At 44.3% G+C, this 20,792-nt stretch overlaps 1 protein-coding gene across 2 annotated transcripts in view; it reads right to left on the reverse strand.

Moving 5' to 3' along the window:
* Window positions 1-20,792, reverse strand: part of LOC142575284 (transmembrane protein 248-like) — a 29,107-nt gene that overhangs the window by 4,813 nt on the left and 3,502 nt on the right. For both annotated transcript variants that reach the window (XM_075684519.1, XM_075684518.1), the window contains exons 3-6: window positions 18,283-18,619; window positions 16,027-16,177; window positions 13,813-13,978; window positions 12,523-12,645 (exon numbers count right to left, since the gene is read on the reverse strand). In XM_075684519.1, the coding sequence (XP_075540634.1) occupies window positions 12,523-12,645; window positions 13,813-13,978; window positions 16,027-16,177; window positions 18,283-18,619 (777 nt within the window). The remainder of the gene's footprint in view (window positions 1-12,522; window positions 12,646-13,812; window positions 13,979-16,026; window positions 16,178-18,282; window positions 18,620-20,792) is intronic.

The following is a 20,792-nucleotide window of genomic DNA, read 5'->3' on the forward strand; positions in this document are numbered from 1 at the left end:
GGCAGGTAGGAGAATGGCCTCAAAGTCCATGCAGAAACAGAAACATAGGAATGTTAGTGGCTGCTGCGCTGTTCAACAAACCGGTGAATATTCAAGTGTGTGACAGTATGTTATGGAAAAAAATGTCAAAGAGGGGAGTGGTGTAATGAATATGAGGAGTGGGGGGACGTGCATAAAAGGTGTCCAGAATGAAGTTGGCGGATAATTATGGACATAGGGAGAGCGTCTCATCAATGCCCGATCGTTCAGCAGCAGACAGCCATGGCCAGTCGCCTAGCTGAGGCTCACCTACCACGTTGTAACATGTGCGGCTTGCTGTGGAGAGCCTATCCTAACTAAACGTCCCGGTAATTTTCATAATAGACGGGTGTCAGGAGACACAACGCTTTCAAATCTCTCGGAGCTACTAGCCCTTACTTTACTGCGAACAACGGATGCCGTAATTTTCACAAGGGCTTCTAAACGAGAAGCAGCGCTGCTTCGGACTGTCTACCTCATCAGTTCCAGAGTGTGATCAAATAACAATATGCCTCGCATGATGACTACAATACCATGATCACAAGTTGCTTCCAAACATCTCTACAAACAAGTCAGACAGCAGGTCATCAAAAGTGAATGAAACTTGCATCATATGATACTATTGAAATTCTAGTGCAAGGCTTCATTGCTTCATTTTTAAACCTAGAATAATATCACATGCCCACAAAAGCGAGATTACGTGATAGAAAACTTGCAAAATAATGCCCACCCTCCCCCATATGTAGCCGTGGCCATACCACGTACTAGATGGTCTGGCTGGAAAGAAACAGTGATCTCCACTGTTACCTGGGCTACAAGAAGTTTGGGCTGCAAATGAAAAGAAACACGATAGTGTGCTGTCTTGTTTTTGTATAGCCTTGTTATCAGCGCTGTTCATTTTTTTAAGTCATGTACCAGCTAAGTCATCGACATACCTTGTGTATTAAATGCATCAATTCGTAAACAGAATTTTCATTTTTTTTAATATCATCATTTTTAAAAATAGCATAAGGATGATAGCGTAATTTGATGTGAAATGGCTCCAAAACATGCATTTACATTGTTAAAGCATTCTTGTCGGGGGAGTGCTAAGAGTTTGTCATTGCGTGGTGTACAACTTCCATATATATATTGTGGTGTTCTCACCCGTGATCTTGGGACAAAGGAACAACAACACAGTAGTGCAAACAATCACACGGGCATTTATTGCAACTGCTAGCCGAGTTGCTATCCACAAAACATGCCGATGGGTGCACAACAAATCGCGGAAATCCGACTCAGTGCGACCGGATAACGAGCGAATATATTCGCCCCATGCTGGACACCTACAACTGGTCTTTTGCGTGTACGGTCACGCGAACGGTGGCACATTCCAACGATCGTGTTCGTCCATCCCGGGGTAGGCTTCACGAGACGGTCTCGCGTAAGCATGGATCGGTGCACACGCAGAACGTCCGCGCCGCTTGCCGACCCCGAGCCAAAGAGGAAGAGCCTTCTCCTTTTTGCGCGCAAGTAACCCCGCCATTAGGTGGCATTAGCAGAGCAACACTCGCGCCATCTCTCATACTGCACTTTAACCAGACCGACTACCACTGGCACTAAGCCATGCGGTGAAGCCGGATTACAGGAGACAGGAGCTATGCAGGAAAACAACATATCAGGGCATGCGTGAGAGTCGTGCATCCCCACAATATATAAAGAAACTCCTCCTATAATAGGCGATGAGGTCAGAAGGGCCTTGCAAGACATGAAATGAGGAAGTGTGGCAGGAGAAGATGGAATAACAGTCGATTTAATCAAAGAGGGAGAAGACATAATGCTTGGAAAACTGCCGGCTCTTTATGTGAAGTGTCTATCGACTGCAAGGGTCCCAGAAAATTGGAAGAATGCAAACAGTATACTAATTTACAAAAAGGGAGACATTAAAGAATTTAAAAATTATAGGCCCATTAGCTTACTCCCAGTATTATATAAAAAATTTATCAAAATAATCTCCAATAAAATAAGGGCAACACTGGACTTTAGTCAATTAAGGGAACAGGCTGGCTTCGGGAAAGGATACTCTACAATGTATTGCATCCATGTCATTAATCAGGTTATCGAGAAATCCGCACTGCATAATAAGCCTCTCTATATGGCTTTCATAGATTACGAAAAAGCATTTGATTCAGTAGAGATACCAACAGCCATAGCGGCATTACGCAATCAAGGAGTACAGAATGCTTACATAAATACATTGGAAAATATCTACAGAGGTTCTACAGCTACCTTAATTCTACACAAAAAAAGCAGGAAGATACTTATAAAGAAAGGAGTCGGACAGGGAGACACAACCTCTCCAATGCTATTCACTGCATGCTTGGAAGAAGTATTCAAGCTATTAAACTGGGAAGGCTTAGGAGTAAAAACTGACGGTGAATACCTCGACAACATTCGGTTTACCAATAACATTGTTCTATTTAGCAACAATGCAGACGAGTTACAACAAATCACTGAGGACCTTAACAGAGAGAGTGTAAGAGTGGGATTGAAAATTAATATGCAGAAGACAAAAATAATGATGAACAGCCGGGCAAAGGAACAAAATTTCAGGATCACCAGTCGGCCTCTAAGGAGTACGTCTACCTAGGTCAATTAATCACAGGGAACCCTGATCATGAGAAGGAAATTCACAGAAGAATAAAAATGGGTTGGATCGCATACGGCAGACATTGCCAGCTCCTGACTGAACGCTTACCATTATCATTGAAAAGGAGGGTGTACAATCAGTGCATCTCACCAGTGCTGACATATGGGGCAGAGACTTGGAGACTGACAAAGAAGCTTGAGAACAAGTTAAGGACCAAGCAAAGAGCATTAGAACGAAGATTACAAGGCATAACATCAAGAGACAGAAAGAGAGCGGTTTGGATCAGAGAGCAAACGGGTATAGACGATATTCTAATTGACATCAAGAAAATGGAGCTGGGCAGGTCATGTAATGCGCAGGTTAGATAACTGTTGGACCATTAGGGTTACAGGATGGGTACCAAGAGAACAAAACTCAATTGAGGACGTCAGAAGACTAGGTGGAGGGGTGAGATTAGGAAATTCCCGGGCGCTAGTTGGAATCAGTTAACACAGGACAGGGGTAACTGGAGATCGCAGGGAGAGGCCTTCGTCCTACAGTGGACATAAAACAGGCTGATGATGTGTGTTTGTGTGAGTGCGTGTGTGTGCGTGCGTGCGTGCGTGTGTGTGTGTGTGTGTGTGTGTGTGTGTGTGTGTGTGTGTGTGTGTGTGTGTGTGTGTGTGTGTGTGTGTGTGTGTGTGTGTGTGTGTGTGTGTGTGTGTGTGTAGTCGCGAAGCTCTTTGGGCAGTAAGCGTTCGCGACCAGAACGATAGAGCAGCGAGAGGTAGTACCGCTGATTGAGCACCAAAATAACATTGTCTTTCTCATAACCACAGCCCCACTGCTCCTTATTTTACAGTACAGTTATCTCCCCCGCGGAAAGGGCAGCCGTCCCGGCGACCTACGGGCAGGACAACACAGGCGGTTCATAGTAGGGCTTGAGACGCTGGACATGCACAATTTTGCGTCTTCGACGGTGATGATCCTAAGGTAGCTCGAGGGGTTCCACGATATAGTTGACTGGAGAGGTTTGGTTGATCATGCAGTATAGGCCCTGGTACTTCGATGCAAGTTTTGGTGACAGACCAGGGGTAGGGGCTGGAACCCAAAGCCACACTAGCGGGCCAGGAGCATAGGATATAGGAGCATGGGAAGTTTCTCGATGGCGCTTTTGGCGGTGCTGGTCTTCTGATATAAATATACGGGAAGGTTGCGACACTCTTCTGCGTGTGCAGAAGCTTCGGATAAGGTAGTCGTTTCCGTGGTGTCAGGGCAGTACGGAAGGATAGTATCTATTGTGGAAAAACGTTCATGTCCGTACAGGAGAAAGAAGGGCGAAAATCCCATAGCAGTCTGCGTGGCGGTATTGTAAGCGTAGGTCAGAAAAGGTAGAACATGGTCCCATTTGGTTTGGTTGGATGCAACGTACATGGCCATCATGTCGCCAAGAGTGAGATTAAAGCGCTCGGTCATGCCATTAGGCTGCGGATGATACGCAGTAGTGGTGCGATGAATGATGCGGCATTATTTGAGGAGAGCCTCGATGACATCGGAGAGGGAGACGCAGCCTCTGTCACTGAGTAATTCCCTCGGAGCTCTGTGGCGAAGGATGATGTGGCGCAGGAGAAACCAGGCGACGTCACGTGCAGAAGCGCTGGACAAAGGGGAAGTTTCCGCATAGTGCGCAAGATGGTCGATGGCCACGATTACCCAGCAATTGCCATCTGATGTGCTTGGCAGAGGTCCATAAATGTCGATGCCTACTCGATCAAAAGCACGTACTGGGCAAGGCAAAGGCTGCAATGGGGCGGCTGAACGACGAGGGGGATCTTTGCAGCTTTGGCATACGAGACAGGAGCGGACATAATGATGGATGAATCGATACATCTCCCGCCAGTAGTAATGAAGGCGTAGATGCATGTATGTCTTCAGTACACCTGCATGCGCGCACTGGGGATCGTCGTGGAACACCGCACAAATATCCGAACGCAGATGCCGAGGGATGACAAGCAACCATTTGTGGTCGTCCGGGCGGTAGTTACAACGGTACAAGAGCCTGTCGCGAATGGAGAAGTGATGTGCTTGGCGATGTAACGCACCATTGGTAGTGGGTGTCGATGGGGTGGACAAGAAACTCAGCATGGACACAATCCATGGGTCTTTCTTCTGCTCCAGAAGAATGTCCATGGCAGCAAGGGAAGACTCGGACAATCAGGCCTTCGGGGAGCTAACCTCGTCTGTTAGTGGCGAACGTGACAAGGCATCCGCATCCGAGTGTTTTCGGCCAGAACGGTACAGCACTTGAATGTCGTACTCCTGCAGTCGAAGGGCCCATCGAGCAAGATGACCAGATGGTTCTTTTAAAAACGACAGCCAGCACAGCGAATGGTGATCAGTTATCACGTCAAATGGGCGGCCATAGAGATACGGATGGAATTTGGTGATGGCCCAACAAATTATAGCCAGGCATTCTTTTTCTGTTATAGAATAGTTCGATTCAGGTTTAGTGAGTTCACGACTGGCGAAGGCAACGACGTGCTCATCGAAGCCAGCCTTTCTCTGAGCAAGAACGACACCAAGGCCAACGCCACTGGCATCTGTGTGTATTACAGTTGGAGCGCTTGGGTCGAAATGGCGCAGGATTGGTGGTGACGTCAAGAGACAACGCAGCTTTGTGAATGCGTCATCGCAATCCGGTGACCAGGTCGAAAGGTTGTGGCCACCACGAAGAAGCTGCATTAAAGCTGCTATTATGGTGGCAAAATTGCGGATGAAACAACGGAAGTATGACGCTAACCCAGTGAAGCTGCGCAGTTCTTTCAAGGTCATTGGTCTGCGGAAACTTGGCAACAGCTTGTAGTTTCGCCGGATCAGGGAGTACACCTTCTTTCGACACGACATGGCCGAGGATGACCAGCTGCCGGGCAGCGAAACGACCCTTCTTCAAGTTAAGCTGGAAGCCAGCATTGGCGATGCACTTGAGGACGCATTCAAGTAGAAGTAAGTGGGAAGGAAAGTCTGGTGAAAAGATAACAATGTCGTCCAGACAACACAGGCATATCTGCCATTTGAGGCCGTGCTAGATGTTGTCCATCATTCTTTCAAATGTGGCAGGCGCGTTACACAGGCCAAATGGCATCACAGTGATATCAAATAAACCGTCAGGAGTGATGAAGGCAGTTTTTGGACAGTCTGACTCAGCCACTGGCACTTTCCAGTACTCGGATGGTAAGTCTAAAGATGACAAGAATTCAGAGCCTTGGAGGCAGTCTAGCGTGTTGTCAATACAGGGTAGCGGATAAATGTCCTTGCGGGTGATCTTATTGAGTCACCGGTTGTCCATGCAAAAGCGGATTGTGCCATCTTTCTTTTTGACCAGCACTACAGGAGAAGCCCAGGGACTGTGCGAAGGTTGTATGACACCGTGTTGGAGCATGTCTCCAACTTGCTCAGCGATGACGCTACACTCCGTGGCAGATACACGATACGGCCTGTGGCGTAAAGGCGCATGGTTGCCAGTGTCAATGTGATGGACAACAGTGGAAGTACGGCCTAAGAGACATTGTTGTAGGTCGAATGACTTGCGAAAGCGGTCTAGGAGATCAACGATCTAGGCGTGCTGCGCTGGAGTGAGGTTGGGATCAATATACTGGGAAAATGTTGGGTCACACGGCGGTGTGGGAGGAGAAACTTGAAGGGCCAGAGCGTCAACCGGAGGAAAAGCCGGGTCGTCAGGCACATCGTAAAGGAAGGAAACAGGTTTGATACATAAAGTGCACTGGAACCTTGTCGAAGGGCAAAAGGAAGCAAGAAGGGATGTCGGCGAGCAACGAGCTTAGACGGCATAAAAAGACCTGTGGAGTCAGAAAACCCAACACAGGAAACGGGTACAAGTGCGGCAAAGTATGGAGGAATCTCGGTGTTGGCGGTGACGAACACCTGACCGGAAGCGTCATCAGTATCTTCAAAAACGTTGTGGTTGAATGGCGACAGCACAAGTTCAGCACGGGCACAATCTATAACGGCATGATGAGAGGACAGAAAGTCCCATCCTAAAATCATGGCATGGGAGCAGCAAGGGATGGGAGGTATGGGAGTAGCGTATAAAGTGCCACTTATAACAACACGCACAGTACACTTCCTTAAGGGTTCAATCGGCGCAGCACTTGCTGTACGTAATGAAATGGCAGAATATGGCGTCGCGACTTTTCTAAGGTTTAGACGAAGCTGGTCCGAAATCATTTTTATTGCTGCTCCCGTGTGTACAAGCGCATGAACGGCAATGTCTTCTGCATAAACTTCATGGATGCTCGCAGGAAATAAATGAGGTCTTGAGGAGTTCGTTGAGATCACAGTTCTTGTCTCCGGAACTGCGGTCCTTAGTTTTCCTCTCGGATAGCTTCAGGGCAACGAATAAGCGGCGACAGAGAACGCCGACGGGGAGACGAAGACCGACGGGTATTGAAGGTTCGGGAAGAAGGAGGCGAGGCTTCGAAGGGCTGACCGGCAGTAGCGGAACGGGACGGAGAGTCGAACCCATTGTTTTGTGCCCTCGGAGAATCCGAAGGATACCATCCGCGCTGGCGGCAAAGCCGTGCTACATGCCCAGGTAGGCTGCACCAATAACAGATAGGCCGGTTGTCATGGGTGCGCCATGGATTGAGAACAGCGGGCGGAGACTGATGGAAATATTGGTGAGGTGGCCACACGGGCTGTTGTGGCAGCCAGTAGCTGCTTGTAGGTGCATATGTTGCAGCTGCTTGCGGAGGTGAGGGAAAGGCGCTGATAAGTCTTGATTGAATAGCTCCAGACGGAGGCCTTAGATTCGCGACAGTGGCAACGTACGTAAGTGGAACAGGCGCAGGAGGTGGTTGATGAGCAAGTGGCACGGCATTAGTGACTTGTTCTTGTATTACCTGATGGAGATCGGGAGACAAGGGCGACTCTGAGGCTGAAATGACTGGCAGAAGAGAGAGTTGGCATGCCACTTCTCGTACAAATTGCTTGTTTTGCTCGAAGATTGCTGAACTGCAAGGAGTAGTACTGACACCACTCAGAGCTGAAAGCACGGCGTCCGGAGCGAGAGCTCGGCGCGTAGAAAGCCGTTGTTTGCGTAGCTCCTTATAGCTCTGGCAAAGCATTATGAGGTGGTTGACCGTCTGAGGATTCTTTGCAAAGAGCATTTGGAAGGCGTCATCTTCTATGCCTTTAAAGATGTTCTTGACCTTGTCATCTTCGGTCATATCTGGGTTGATACACCGACAAATGTCAACTACACTTTCAATGTAGCTGGTAAAGGTTTTGCCCTTTTGTTGGGCGGGACAGCGAAGCTGTTGTTCAGCCCAAAGTTTTCGCACAGCAGGGCGACCGAAGACTTCTTGAAGTGTCGTTCGGAATGCTGTCCAGGTGGAAAAGTCAGCCTCATGGTTGCGGAACCAAAGATGGGCGACCCCGGAAAGGTAGAATGGTATGTAACCAAGCTTGTCAGCTTCAGTCAATTTGTTGTGGGCACCCACTCAGTTTTACGATGACAGCCAGTCCTCTACGTCATGATCGTCAGTGGCATTGAATATGGGAGGATCCCGTTGGCATGGTGCACCAGGACAGACGACCGGGGGCGGTGCCATGGGTGGCTCGGTAGCACTAGTCTCCTCAGGCTTGGGAGATGTGACAGGGATCGTCCGGCTTCGGAGTTCCAGGTTTCCAAAAGGTCCAGTACTTCCACCAAATGTCGCGAAGCTATTTGGGCAGTAAGCGTTCGCGACTAGAACGATAGAGTAGCGAGAGGTAGTACTGCCGATCGAGCACCGAAATAAGGTTTCTTCTCTCTCGTCGTTGTCTCTCTCATAGCCACAGCCCCACAGCTCCTTATTTTACAGTACAATACACACACGCACACACACACACACACACACACACAGATATTAAGGGAAGGAGAGGTAGTTGCTGGCGGAACCCCCCCCCCCCCCCCCCCCTTCGCCCTGAAATAATTTTTTGCCTACGCCACTGGCAGTTATGGACTAGAATTATACACAGAATTATATATAATACAGCCAACCATCTGCAGGCTGAAAACAAATACAGGCCAGCCTCAACATTTAATACTGAATCCACTGCTTGCCAGCAGAGCAGTGTTGGGCACTTCACCCAACACTGCTCCCAACAACGCAGAGCAGTGTTGGGTGCTTCAAAGATGTTACGTAAAACAGTGCAGCATGGCTTCGTGCCCAAAGTGTCATGCCATTGCCAGTGTCGTGTGCATCAATATTGGCAAATCTGAATGTAAGACATGCAAACAAAGAAAAGAAAGACACCAGCGTACTTTTCTTGGTCCGCATACAACATATTGCTCCATGAACACAACACGCTTCTGTCATGAACCAGTCATGTGTTTCTAAACCTTCCCAGCAACTAAACTCTATTCATATAGACACACTGCCAAGCATAATGTCAGAAATTGTGACAATGCAGCATTCCATGCAAAAAAAAAAAAATTACAAAGCTTTACTGGTGTCAATTTTCTCGGAAGACTAGATCAACACACATAGCCATGTTTTTAAGAGTTAGCTGGCAAAGATTATTGTTTAAATCAGCAAAGAACAAACTGGAAGAAAAATGCCAACATATCTGTCTGCACTTTTTGCCTGCACTAAGCCTCTTAGTTTACAAACACAGCCGCTGTTTATAGAAGGCAAGAAAATGCATTTACATCAAAGCAAGAAAGCAAATGTTCGATCCACAATATCTTCGGCTATTGTTGTAGGGATCGAGCAGCACTGCTCAGCACAAGTTCTTCTCCCAATGTGCGCTTTCTCAAAAGTACCCTCAACATAATGGAATATTTTAGTTAAGAAGCACAGAAGCATATATTTGCTGAATACTCTAACTTTGGAGGTTATGAGGAGCACACAAACTTAAAAAGAAAGACTGTTCACTCCGCTGGTACCAGCACTAGTCTGTTCTTTATGAATCAAGGTGGCATCTGCTGTGTTTTCACAGTGTTGGTGTCCTCCATGCACCAAAAGTTCAACCACCAGAATGCAGCAGACTTAATTAAATCTCAACTTTGTGTACTGTCTTCTTTATAGCACACTTCTACACCCAGAATTTAAATATAAAAAGATAAAATCTACAAAAACAAACAGTTGTAAGATTTCCAGGGCTCGAGCACATTCCACTGGTTGAATATAGCAGATGCTTATAGTGTATGCTTTTATTTTATCCTTGGTGAAGCAATCAATGTGACCCGTGGACGTCTATGGGATCTACTTTGTCTTTTATGAGCAAAGTATTCTTGTATGCTGTGCATCTCGACTCATATCTCTTCTTGCATGGTAACTACTTGTGGGAAGCCAAAGGACAATGCCAATGTAGAAACTTATCACAACCAGCAGAGTAATTCAACACATAACAAGAAAAAAGAAAGAGAAAGAAAAGGCTCAGTACAATAGCACAAATTCTCGCATGCACTCGCAACTCTCCAATCACCTTCAGTGGCTAGCAAGTGCAGTCAGATTAGTAGAGGGATACATATTACAAGAGGTACTGTTGGTGAATGCAGTGCTGCACCCAATTACAAGAAAGTGCTATAGTTCTGCTATCACTTCTTGTATTTCAAGAAACCCTGCAGAAGGATGTTCACTAAACAGTGCCATGTAATCGCATGCATGTAATGGGTTTTCACATAGCATAACTTAGGGCACTTTTAAAAACAAAATGTGTAAGTGTGACGCATGTGCCCGCCATAACCAAATACAAGAGCACAGAGAGAAAAGCCTCCAACAGAAAGCAAAGATTGCTAAAAAGGTGGCAAACTGCAAGGCAATGTTTTGGTATGGTAAAGGTGAACGAAGAATGGAAGCACAAATCTCAACAAAAGTGAGCACCACTGCGCCTCAAGTGCACTGCCCCCAATCCTTCCCCTCACAATGTGGGATACACAACAGCTCTTGAGGCATTATCGTTGGCTAATCCTGACGTTTGTGGACTGGCCCCTAAAATGTCTTACTCATGAAGTCAGATCTTGTGGCGAAGGAAAATTAAACAAAACATACATTAAAAAAAATTTTTAATTCATGTACCTTGCATTTACACAATTACTTCTCGAAAACCATGAATTCTTTTCCAAGCTTGGCAAGTTTTTCCTCATAGCCATTGCACCTTGTACACTATACTGCATTATAAACTAGTGCAATATATTTTCCTGCACCTCGCATAAAGAAGCAGCATTTCCAAGTGCCCATACAAGTGTGCACACACTGTGAAGAGAGCCAAACATATGAAAAAAACCCTGTGAAATGGTGCAAAAGTTTCTTTTTTTTCTGTAACTTGCATAAAGTGCAGGTGCAACTGCTTCCAAGAGGCACAGAAGAAATAAGTAAAATTGAGAGTAAAATGCACTGACAGGGCACAAAAGTGCAGAAGCTGCGCTATGTCCATATTAAAAAACTGGTGGTGCACCCCACTCCAAGCTGTGCAACACTAACCACAGTATTCTCAAATGATCCTCCACTCAAACGACTTGAGCACAGCACCGCCCATTGACTGAAAAAAACTCTACGCTCCTCAAGAATTGTGGAGCGTCAATGAACAGCAGTGACCACTTCTGTTGAGAAGCGGCGCTGCCATCCACTGCCTTGTATCGAGGTGGAGGGCTGAGTGGCGGAATGTTCTATTATACGAGGGAGGTGAGGGTGGGGGGTAAGCAACCCCATAAGGTGGCCAGAGACCTATTGCCCTCAAAACAACACCGTAATAAGCTTAAGGACTCTAAACACAACAGAATCATCTTACCATCCCCATTACAAACACATACTACAGAGGACACTGTACTAATCTGCCAGGCACTAATGCCAGGCACTACCCAACAATGCTAACACCGGACTGAAAACAGACAAGGTGAACCGACGTGTGAAGTATGTGCCAAATACCCCAATGCAATCCATACTTACTGCTGATGCATTCTAGTGAGTGAGTGAATGAAGCAAATTTATTGAAGAAACCAGCGGATTGAGGCCTAGGCCTTGCCAGGAGCAGTAGAAAGACCCTGTCTCGTAGCCACCTCTCGAGCTCACTGCATGGCCTATAGTTGGTCTTGCTTATCTGAGCTGATCAGCGTGGCTTTCCACCACGCCCCAAGCTGTTCTGAGGAGACTGCATTTTTATCCTGTACATGTGCGCATTCCCATAGAATGTGTTCTAGGGTGGCATGTTCTGTCTTCCATAGTTTACAAAAGTCATCTGGATACAGTTCGGGGTAGATGCAATGTAGGTGTACCAGGTTGGTGAAGGTTCTGGTTCGAAGTCGCCTCCAGTCAACTGCCTGACATCTGTCCAATTTGGAGCTAGGATGTGGGAATCTGCACCTCGACTCTTGGTAGAAGCAGGCGACATCACAGAATCTAACCATTCTGTCCCTCTCCTTTCAGGCCTCCCCTCCCGTTCCTTCAGGGGAAGCGTCTTTGCGAGCGCGATAAGTGAGACGTCGCTGACGCAGTGGGCTTCCTCATTGAGTTTGGGAGCGGTGAACTCACAGAAGGTGTGGGCTGGTAACCAAATGATGCATCTCTCTTCGTATTCCCCCGACAATATGAGCTGGGCTTTCCCGTGGAACTCTACTCTCCACACTATTTAACTCACTCAAGCATCCCACCCTCCCTTCTTTCCTATACGTGAAAGAACTGGACCGCTCTGCAGCAAGGGCTACACCCTAGACTATTGCCAATAATGGTGGCCTTCTTATAACATGTCAATGGACCTAGGCATGCAAATAGGCTCAGCACTATTCAACAGCAACGACTCAGAGTAAAAGTTGTTCAAAAATAAAGTTTCTCTACCAGGGACAACAATTTAAGCACAGCACACAGAACAAGATGCTAAGGATGTCTTCCCACCTTCTCCATGGTCACCTTGTGGAAGCGGCCACGAATTATGGCATAGCAGGCCAGCGTCATCACCACGAAAAAAAGGAAGTAGCTGGTGTGGATCAAATGTAGGTTCACTAGAGAGCGATCACCCTGTTAAAAGAAACAGAGAGAAAAATGGAAAAAACAAAATAGTGGCCACCACTAATCAACATAAAAGCTTATATATGTATCTCAAATGTTGTGCAGTCTTTGGTGTCTCTTTCATTCCTCTAAGCTGCAGTGAACATTTTGCCAAGACCAGTATAAAGATAAAATGCAACATTTATTTTTAATGCGATGACTAAAAACTTTTTTCTGCCTACAGTACTGCCGAAGGAACATCGAACGCTTCTGCATATAACCTGTAGCAAAAATATCGAAATTTTCAATAAAATGTGGGAGTGCAAATTATATGCAAATACTGCGTTTAGGTACGACTTCATGGCAAGACTACCCGTGATGCGACCACTCAAGGTGACCTTCTTTGAGGCCTTCATTTCAAGCCTGTGCGCAAGTGTAAGCTACTACACGCATTTCCTTCATTTCTTTTTCTTTCCCACAAGACAAAATGATAATTTTGATATGGCACCTGCCGGGGTGGATCGCAACGTGTCGAAGTGCCGTGAAGCAATACTTGAGGCAAAATCAGCTTCCTATTGTCATGGAGTCTCTCTGTGCACCAACAGGAAGCAGCAGCAAAAATGGTTGTCAATATGTTTCGTTTTACGTTAACAATGCTGGTGGTTTAATTTTATCAATATTTGAATATAGCTACATGCAGTTATATAAGCAGTGAGCAGACTATATGTGTAGGTTTCTTTGTCCTTTTGCAACTGTAATAATTGTGGTGTGGGCCACATAAGATTATAGTGTTAAAATAGTGTTCTTACCTTATTCTTAACAAAAATTTTCGTTTTTTATTGTGGAGTTATTGGGATGTCTTCAATTCCCTACAGTGTGCTTTGTAGTGGGGTCTTTACAAGTGGCAGAAAAGGCAACCATGGCAAATCTTCCCAGCTAACAAGTTTCGCCATTCTTTATGGCAAGTCCTAGCATGGAAACATGCGTTGCATTTATGACTACAATAACTCTATGAGTAAAAAGCTCATCACATTATCTAATATGTAAGAAACAGTATAAGCTGCCATGAGAGTATATTCAGTGTTTCATTTTGAGCACATTCAGCTTGACATTAACAGTTCAAAAGTGATGTAAATCAAAAGAAACTGCACCAACTCAAGCTGTCTAAGCATTTCTTAGGCCACAGTGATTGCTTACATAAGAGAGCATGACAGTAAGCTCAGGATTAGGCTTGTACAAGAAGCTAGTCCAGATGCCACCACTGCAGTTGATTCGGCCTCCCGTGTCAGCAGCTGAGCGCTGCAGAAACACCTGCCGGCTCACTGATGGCGGCACAGCCTCCAGAAAGCACTTAGGGGGCCGCCTGTGGGTACGGGACAAAACGGAAATATTACATCAGGCTTGGAGTAATAGTGCGAGGATGCCGAGCACTTAAAGTGCAGCAAACCCAAGACTTACATACTTTGCAGCTGCTAGCACAAATTTGTTTGGCTCCAACAGCTCCATGTCCAAAGCAACGAGGGCTAATTCTACCTTGACTGAATTTACTTCTATTGATGCAGCACTGTAACCTCAAATTCAACATCGAATTTTAAAAGCCAAACTCCTTTGATTTCCTTCACTACATTTCCTCTCGCTCCATCATGAGCAAATGTGAGCTTTTATTTTTGCAGAAATGTTGCTATATTTAGTTGTATAGCTTTACACTTTTTTCTTACACTATATTCATTTTACGCCTCTCCTGCTTTGTCTTTGGACTGCAGTATATACAAAATAAATAAATAGATAAATAAAATGTGAATTTCAGTGCCTTCATACAATTTTTCAGACAACCTGTTCAAAAGTGAAATCAACACACTTTTTTAAATATTTTCACTTTCACACTTTTAAATATTTTCCACATCAGTCTCATAACCTTCGATGTTCTCTTTAGCTACTTCGATTATATTGTGTTGAATTTCTTTCTAGTTGTACACTTCTTGACCAATGTTATGTTAGATAATGCTTTAAATATATACGAGGGGTCCCCATCAAGTCTTGAACAATCTCCTGTACGTAATAGTTTTGAAAAAAGTACTTATGACTGAATTTGAACATTTTTGCTTCTGACATACCACTACTCAGTATCATGGCTCATTGTCATGAGTGGGATTTGCGGAAACATGTACCTGCGGCCCAACTCGCTACTGCACTTAATGGCTAAGCGATGTAAGAATAATAAAGCCAATAGTTGGCAGCGCAGTGGTTGGTTAGTTAGCTCAGAATGCTGAGAACTGTATCAATGGTTAATTAAATAATTTTTTACATAAATTGACAAGCTCGAGAAATAATTAAAAAAGAAAATCTGCTATCCACGTTACTTTCATGGTGCTGCAGAGAAAACCCACTTTGCTTAACCAGTTCGCACTCAGTGGAAATGAGGTAGCAGGACCACAATATAATAGTAGTAAGCCAACTGAAACTATGATAAATGATACATACTTTTGAGTGCATAAAAGTGTGTTGAGAGTTTAAGTTCTATCTTAGAACAGAAGTTATCCATAACTTTTGCCTTCAGTTGTAGAAGTAGGGCAAATCAGGTACATTGGAGCATGTCCATTTTATCAGTGCATGTGAAACACAAACACAGAACACAAGTCCTGAATTTTTTTTTGAGTGTTTCTCTTTTTCAGTGCATCAGTACAATGATTACACCTTAAAGACGACATGCAGGCAATGCAACTTGAATTGCCACAAAGCCACGTAAACAGAGAAGGTCATCGTTGCAGTTGAACAATGAAGACATTTCCATTAGAATACAAGCGGCACTGTTGTGAAGGTGCATCATGCTTCAAAAGCAGTAGTGAGAGTGGTACATAACATGCAAAATAAGAGCGCTTCTGATGTTTTGTTTTCTGCCAACAACAGTGCCGAGTTGCTTTTGTGGTATAACTTATATGTGCTGTCAAGCTTACGCTAGACTGCGAGGTGCAGCCACGCAACAACCACACAGAACGGCGACACTTCACCCAGACAAGAAAATAAAGGACACAGAGAAGAGCACAGTAATATAATGCAGAAAAGGCTTTGCTTACTTTAACAACCATATTCAATGACTAGTGTTTCCTTTTTTTTTTTCCAAGAGCTGTAAACGCATGTGCAGGTTATACACAGGGCAGATGGTACATGTAAAAAGATAAAAGATAGTTACAGAAGGTTTGACTATATTTATGAAGATAATCTGTAAAAGATTAATTGGCACATCTTGCATAGATAAGAAAACAGCGTAAAAGCAAAACAAACCAGATGGCCAAACGAATTGCCAACACAGCGTTTTATTTGTCCTGTTTATGATAATCACAGAATGTGCTCAATTTCTCAATGTGCTAAGGGAATTAATGGTAGAAGACCTCACTTAGCTACTGAGCTTACTTAGTCTTGGGCAGGAGGTGCGAAGGTCCCTGCAGAATAATGCAGGTGTCTGTATCCACATGGCAGTGCTTCCCAGCACAGGCTGCCATGGTGTCGTTGATGCGAGGCCACAGGATCATGGTGAGCAGGAGCTGCTCCTTCGCTCGTTTCCCTGCACAGGGAGAGAGAGGGACATCACAGGCGTGGAAGAATTGTAAAAATTGGGCAAGTCGGTTCCCTTTCAAAAGTGCAGAAAGAACAAGAAAAATAGACTAAAGTAGAGCTGATTGTTGAGTGATCTAGTTTTTACTGAAGTGAATGTAGATACATGTGTGTGTGTTTCAGGTTGGTTTGGCTATGAGATAATGCAATATTTGTAGCATTTGGGATAAACCCAAAGAATCTAAAACAAACGACGAAGCATAGTAGAAAATTTTTTTGCAGAAGCACTAAAACATTATTGAAGAAAATGGAGAAAACAGTGAAAGCGAGTACTGTGGATTTGATAAAATGTTGGTGACTGTTCTGAAGCCTCGGCTGAATGTTAATGCTCAGTAACTTGCGGTGCAGAACAACAGGAAAAAAGAAGAGACATACACACATGCACAGTGCTGATTTGCAAATGAACCTGTATTCAAAGACTGGCCTCTTATACAACAACAATGCGAATGCTGTAAAGCAGTATGTCTAAATTTATGATTTGGTTCTCATCTACAGGGCCATTAAGTCTCAAGCCTGGTTTTATGATAATGTGTTCTACTACATATCTTCTGACTAGAGGATACCAGTGAGTATCACTGCATGTTCTTGATGTAAGACAACTGGGGTGCAGAGAAGACAGGGGAAAAAATATTTTTTAAGTCATGTAGAACCCACGCATTGTGAAAATCAGTATACATGAAGCTTTCATGAGCTGGAAAGACAATATGGTGAATCATGATAAGAAATGCACAGCAGATTTGCATGATGAATGCGTCCATCAGTCATAGTGGCGCACCTTGCCGGGCAAAAGTAGGGCAATATTCTCAAGTGATCCCTATCGGTGATACTATCATCTTCACAAGATTTCATAGGACTCGGCCAAAGAGTTCTAGGAATGACACTGTGCGAAGCCAGAGAGCTTAGCAGAGCTCCAGAAATGCTCTCGGGTCTACACATCAAAGCTTCCAGTGCCGAGTCATGCAAAACCTTGCAAAAGTGATTATATCCATGACAGCAACAGCTTCTACTATGAGAGACAGCTGACAACAACCACCGCCTTTATGATTACAATGACATGACAAATCTTAAGGAGATATGCAAAGAAAGGTTTGCTTTAAAAAATACTGCATGACCAAGAACAACCTCAAGGCCTACAAAATCAGGTGATAACCCGAATTCATAACGAAAAAGTGGAATGTGTACGAAGTTTTGGGCTCAGGTTTAGGAGCGTGTGCCAACTGACAGGAGCATTTTAAGAAAAAAAAATTTCATGGTCCAGCTATATTGTAGTTCTGCATCAAGTTTAATGCAAATATGTTGATTTCGTTCATGTATTTCTGTTTTTCTCAACATAATATCTTTAATTTATCTCCAGAATCCCGGCCACGGCGGCCGCATTTCGATGGGGGCGAAATGCGAAAACACCCGTGTGCTTAGATTTAGGTGCACGTTAAAGAACCCCAGGTGGTCAAAATTTCCGGAGTCCTCCACTACGGCGTGCCTCATAATCAGAAAGTGGTTTTGGCACGTAAAACCCCAAATATTATTATTATTTATTAATTTATCTCCATGACACTGCACAAGCGCATTCCATTGCCATAAGGTTGGAATCTGGTTACATATTCGCATTCACTCGAAAACTTCACTTCTAGAGACAATATAAACTAAGTATACAAGGTTATGTAAAAAAATAATGTATAGTGAAAACAGCTTTGCACGTTTGCAAGGTGTACTCAACAGTTTATCTGGGAGTACCAAACTGTGGTTTATACTTATTCTCTCCCATATTTTTGCTTGCACTGTTTACTACAAAATGATGTGTTCGTACATGGTGTGGGGAAACTTGACTGACTTGCATCCACTAACACTAGCACTCCCTGTATAACCCTCAATTCTCCTGAGGTTCTGCTTCCCCGTTTAGCAGACACACACGATGGTCAGAGTCTGTGATACACTTATGCACCAATGCTATTCACCAAAACAAAGATTAAAAATAACAAAAGCTCTTTACAACAGTTACCTGAAATGTGAAAATTAAAACTGATTACTGCACTGAGCTGAAAAATAAATTCTCACCTGAAAAACCTAGCATGTACCCCCGAGCATTGCCATGCCAAAACACGGGGCTGGACAGGGCCTCCCGAAAGAAAGTCGCTGGCACTGCTACGGCGACTGTGACATTGGGGCTGTCATCTTTGGGGTCACCGGAGCCCAAGTCTGGAAGCAGTGCACTCAGGCTCTTCGCCCTGTCCACAGCCTTTACACCGGGCACATCAGCAGTTACATTAGAAGTAGCAAGTGGTGGCACAGAACGCTTTCCACCTCCAAACTGTAGCCCTTCATTCCCAGGATTTGATTGAGGTCCGACACAGTAGTGCAACTCAGAGAGATGTGTGAGAAACACATTCCAATCCTAGAAAGGGCAAGAAATAAATAAACAAAAAGCTCTGACAACACCAGTGAAGAACAATTTATATCTTGCATATTTTTCCAGCAGTAATCAAGACCCCTGTCATAGGTCTACTTTAGCAACAGCACAGGTACACGAAGAAGAGAAGCACAAGATGCAGTGATGGCATACAAGGGTGGATCAAATATAAATGAGACTTTTATTGCAGAGTGCATTCTATCAATTTACGCGCACTGCTGCTTGATGACGTGTTAGGTAGGCGAGTGAGGAATCACGTGAGCAGTTGGCCGGTCTCGTACACTCCTTCAGTAGTCAATCATACAATGTTTGACAAAGAAGTATTTGTTGACTGCGCAACAGTTTCTTGTCATGAGGATGTAAAACCGACCGAAACTCGACAATTGACAGCACGGATCAAACATTGTCAAAGCCACATGTGTTCACCTGGCATTAGGAATTCATGAAAGCCGTTGAAGAGGTTGAAAACAAGGACCATAATCATCACCCCAGATAAGCATTATGGAGTAGTACATTTGAGTTATTCATGATATTCTGAAGGGCGACCAACATTTGAGTGTTTCTAAAATTTCTTCTAAGATAGGTATAAATTATGAAAGCACTTTATACATTATCACAAAGGACCTAGGACTCCAGAAAGCGAGAGCACAATGTGTACCATGTCTTTTGACAGCAGAACACAAGTTGGCCTGTTTGCACATGTGTCAGCAGCTCCCAGCGCGATCTGAGCAAAAAGGAATGCGTTTTTGGAATAGCATGATTACCTAGGATGAAACTTGGGTACACTACTACATGCTTGATTCGAAACAAGCAAGCATGGAGTGGAGAAAGAAGGTGATGTAGCCCCTGTCAAAGCCAAGGGTCGGCTGTCAGCTGGCAAGGTGTCTGCAACTGTTTTTTGGGACCAGCGAAGCATTTTGCATATTTAGTTCTTGCACAATCACTGCACCATAAATGCTGTGAACTTTTGAGTGAGGATAAGCTGCTTATCACTATAAAAGGTGTGATTAACCAACACATAAAGTGATTCTTCTATATTACAACACTAGACCCCACATTGCCGCTGTCACAGGTAAAATTATGAGAGATGTGTTGGAAACGACTGGAACATCCTCCCAATAGCCCTATCTTATCGCCCTCTGACTTTAATCTCTTTGGGCCACTCAAAGAAGCTTTGAGAGGGCAGTAATTCGATGACAATGCAGTGGAGGAGTAAGTGAGCAACCGGCTGCTGACACAACCTACTTCTATTTATGATAACGGTATAAAAAAGGTACCAATCCACTGGAAGATATGCATTTATAAGTTGGGAAATTATGTATAAAATTAATTTACACTTTGGTTTATTTTTTACTACAAATAAGCTCTACCCTCTTATACATACTATCATTATCACCACAGTGTTGGGTTTTCACTTTGATCCATTTGACTCCATTTTATCTCCAGCCGTGATTTGTAAGCAGGAAATCTGACTCCAATGTGGCAACCCTCACCTTATGTGAATATTTCCAAAAGGAGTGCAAAAGTTTGTGTAAGGCTTCATTCACTTGGTAAGCAAAAAGAGAGTGAAAATGTGAAAGCGGGTGGAAATTGTTTTCCACACATGTCCAACATGTCCACATTTGTTTCCTCAAATTCACCTACTGTGAGCACACTTGTCACCACACCATTTTTTATTTAATTTTTTTTTAATTGTGGGGCTTTGTGTGCCAAAACCACGATATGATAATGAGGTACATTGTAATGGGGGACTCCGTACTAATTTTCACCACCTGGGGTTCTTAACATACACCAAATGCATGCTACACAGATGTTATTGCATTTCACCCCCATCGAAATATGGCTGGACGGGGATTCGATCCTGAGCCCTCAGGCTTAGAAGCGCAACACCATATACTATGCCATTTCAGACAATATGTTCATCCACTGATCCATTGGTTATCAAAAGGAGTGATTGCATGCAACTTCACCCACGCTGATTTTAATGATGAATATCGAAGACAAATAAATAGTTTCAATCTACTTAGCCTGTTGTTTTCAGATATGCATAAGGAGCAGCTGAAGAAGCAGATTAATGAAGAATTAATGCTGAAGAAGCAGTAAGTGGTGGCGATATATTTGCCCGGCTCTGCAAAAGCTCAAGAAGTTGGGGCACTGC

The sequence above is a fragment of the Dermacentor variabilis genome, chromosome 3 (assembly GCF_050947875.1).
Source record: "Dermacentor variabilis isolate Ectoservices chromosome 3, ASM5094787v1, whole genome shotgun sequence".
Taxonomy (NCBI): Eukaryota; Metazoa; Arthropoda; class Arachnida; order Ixodida; family Ixodidae; genus Dermacentor; species Dermacentor variabilis.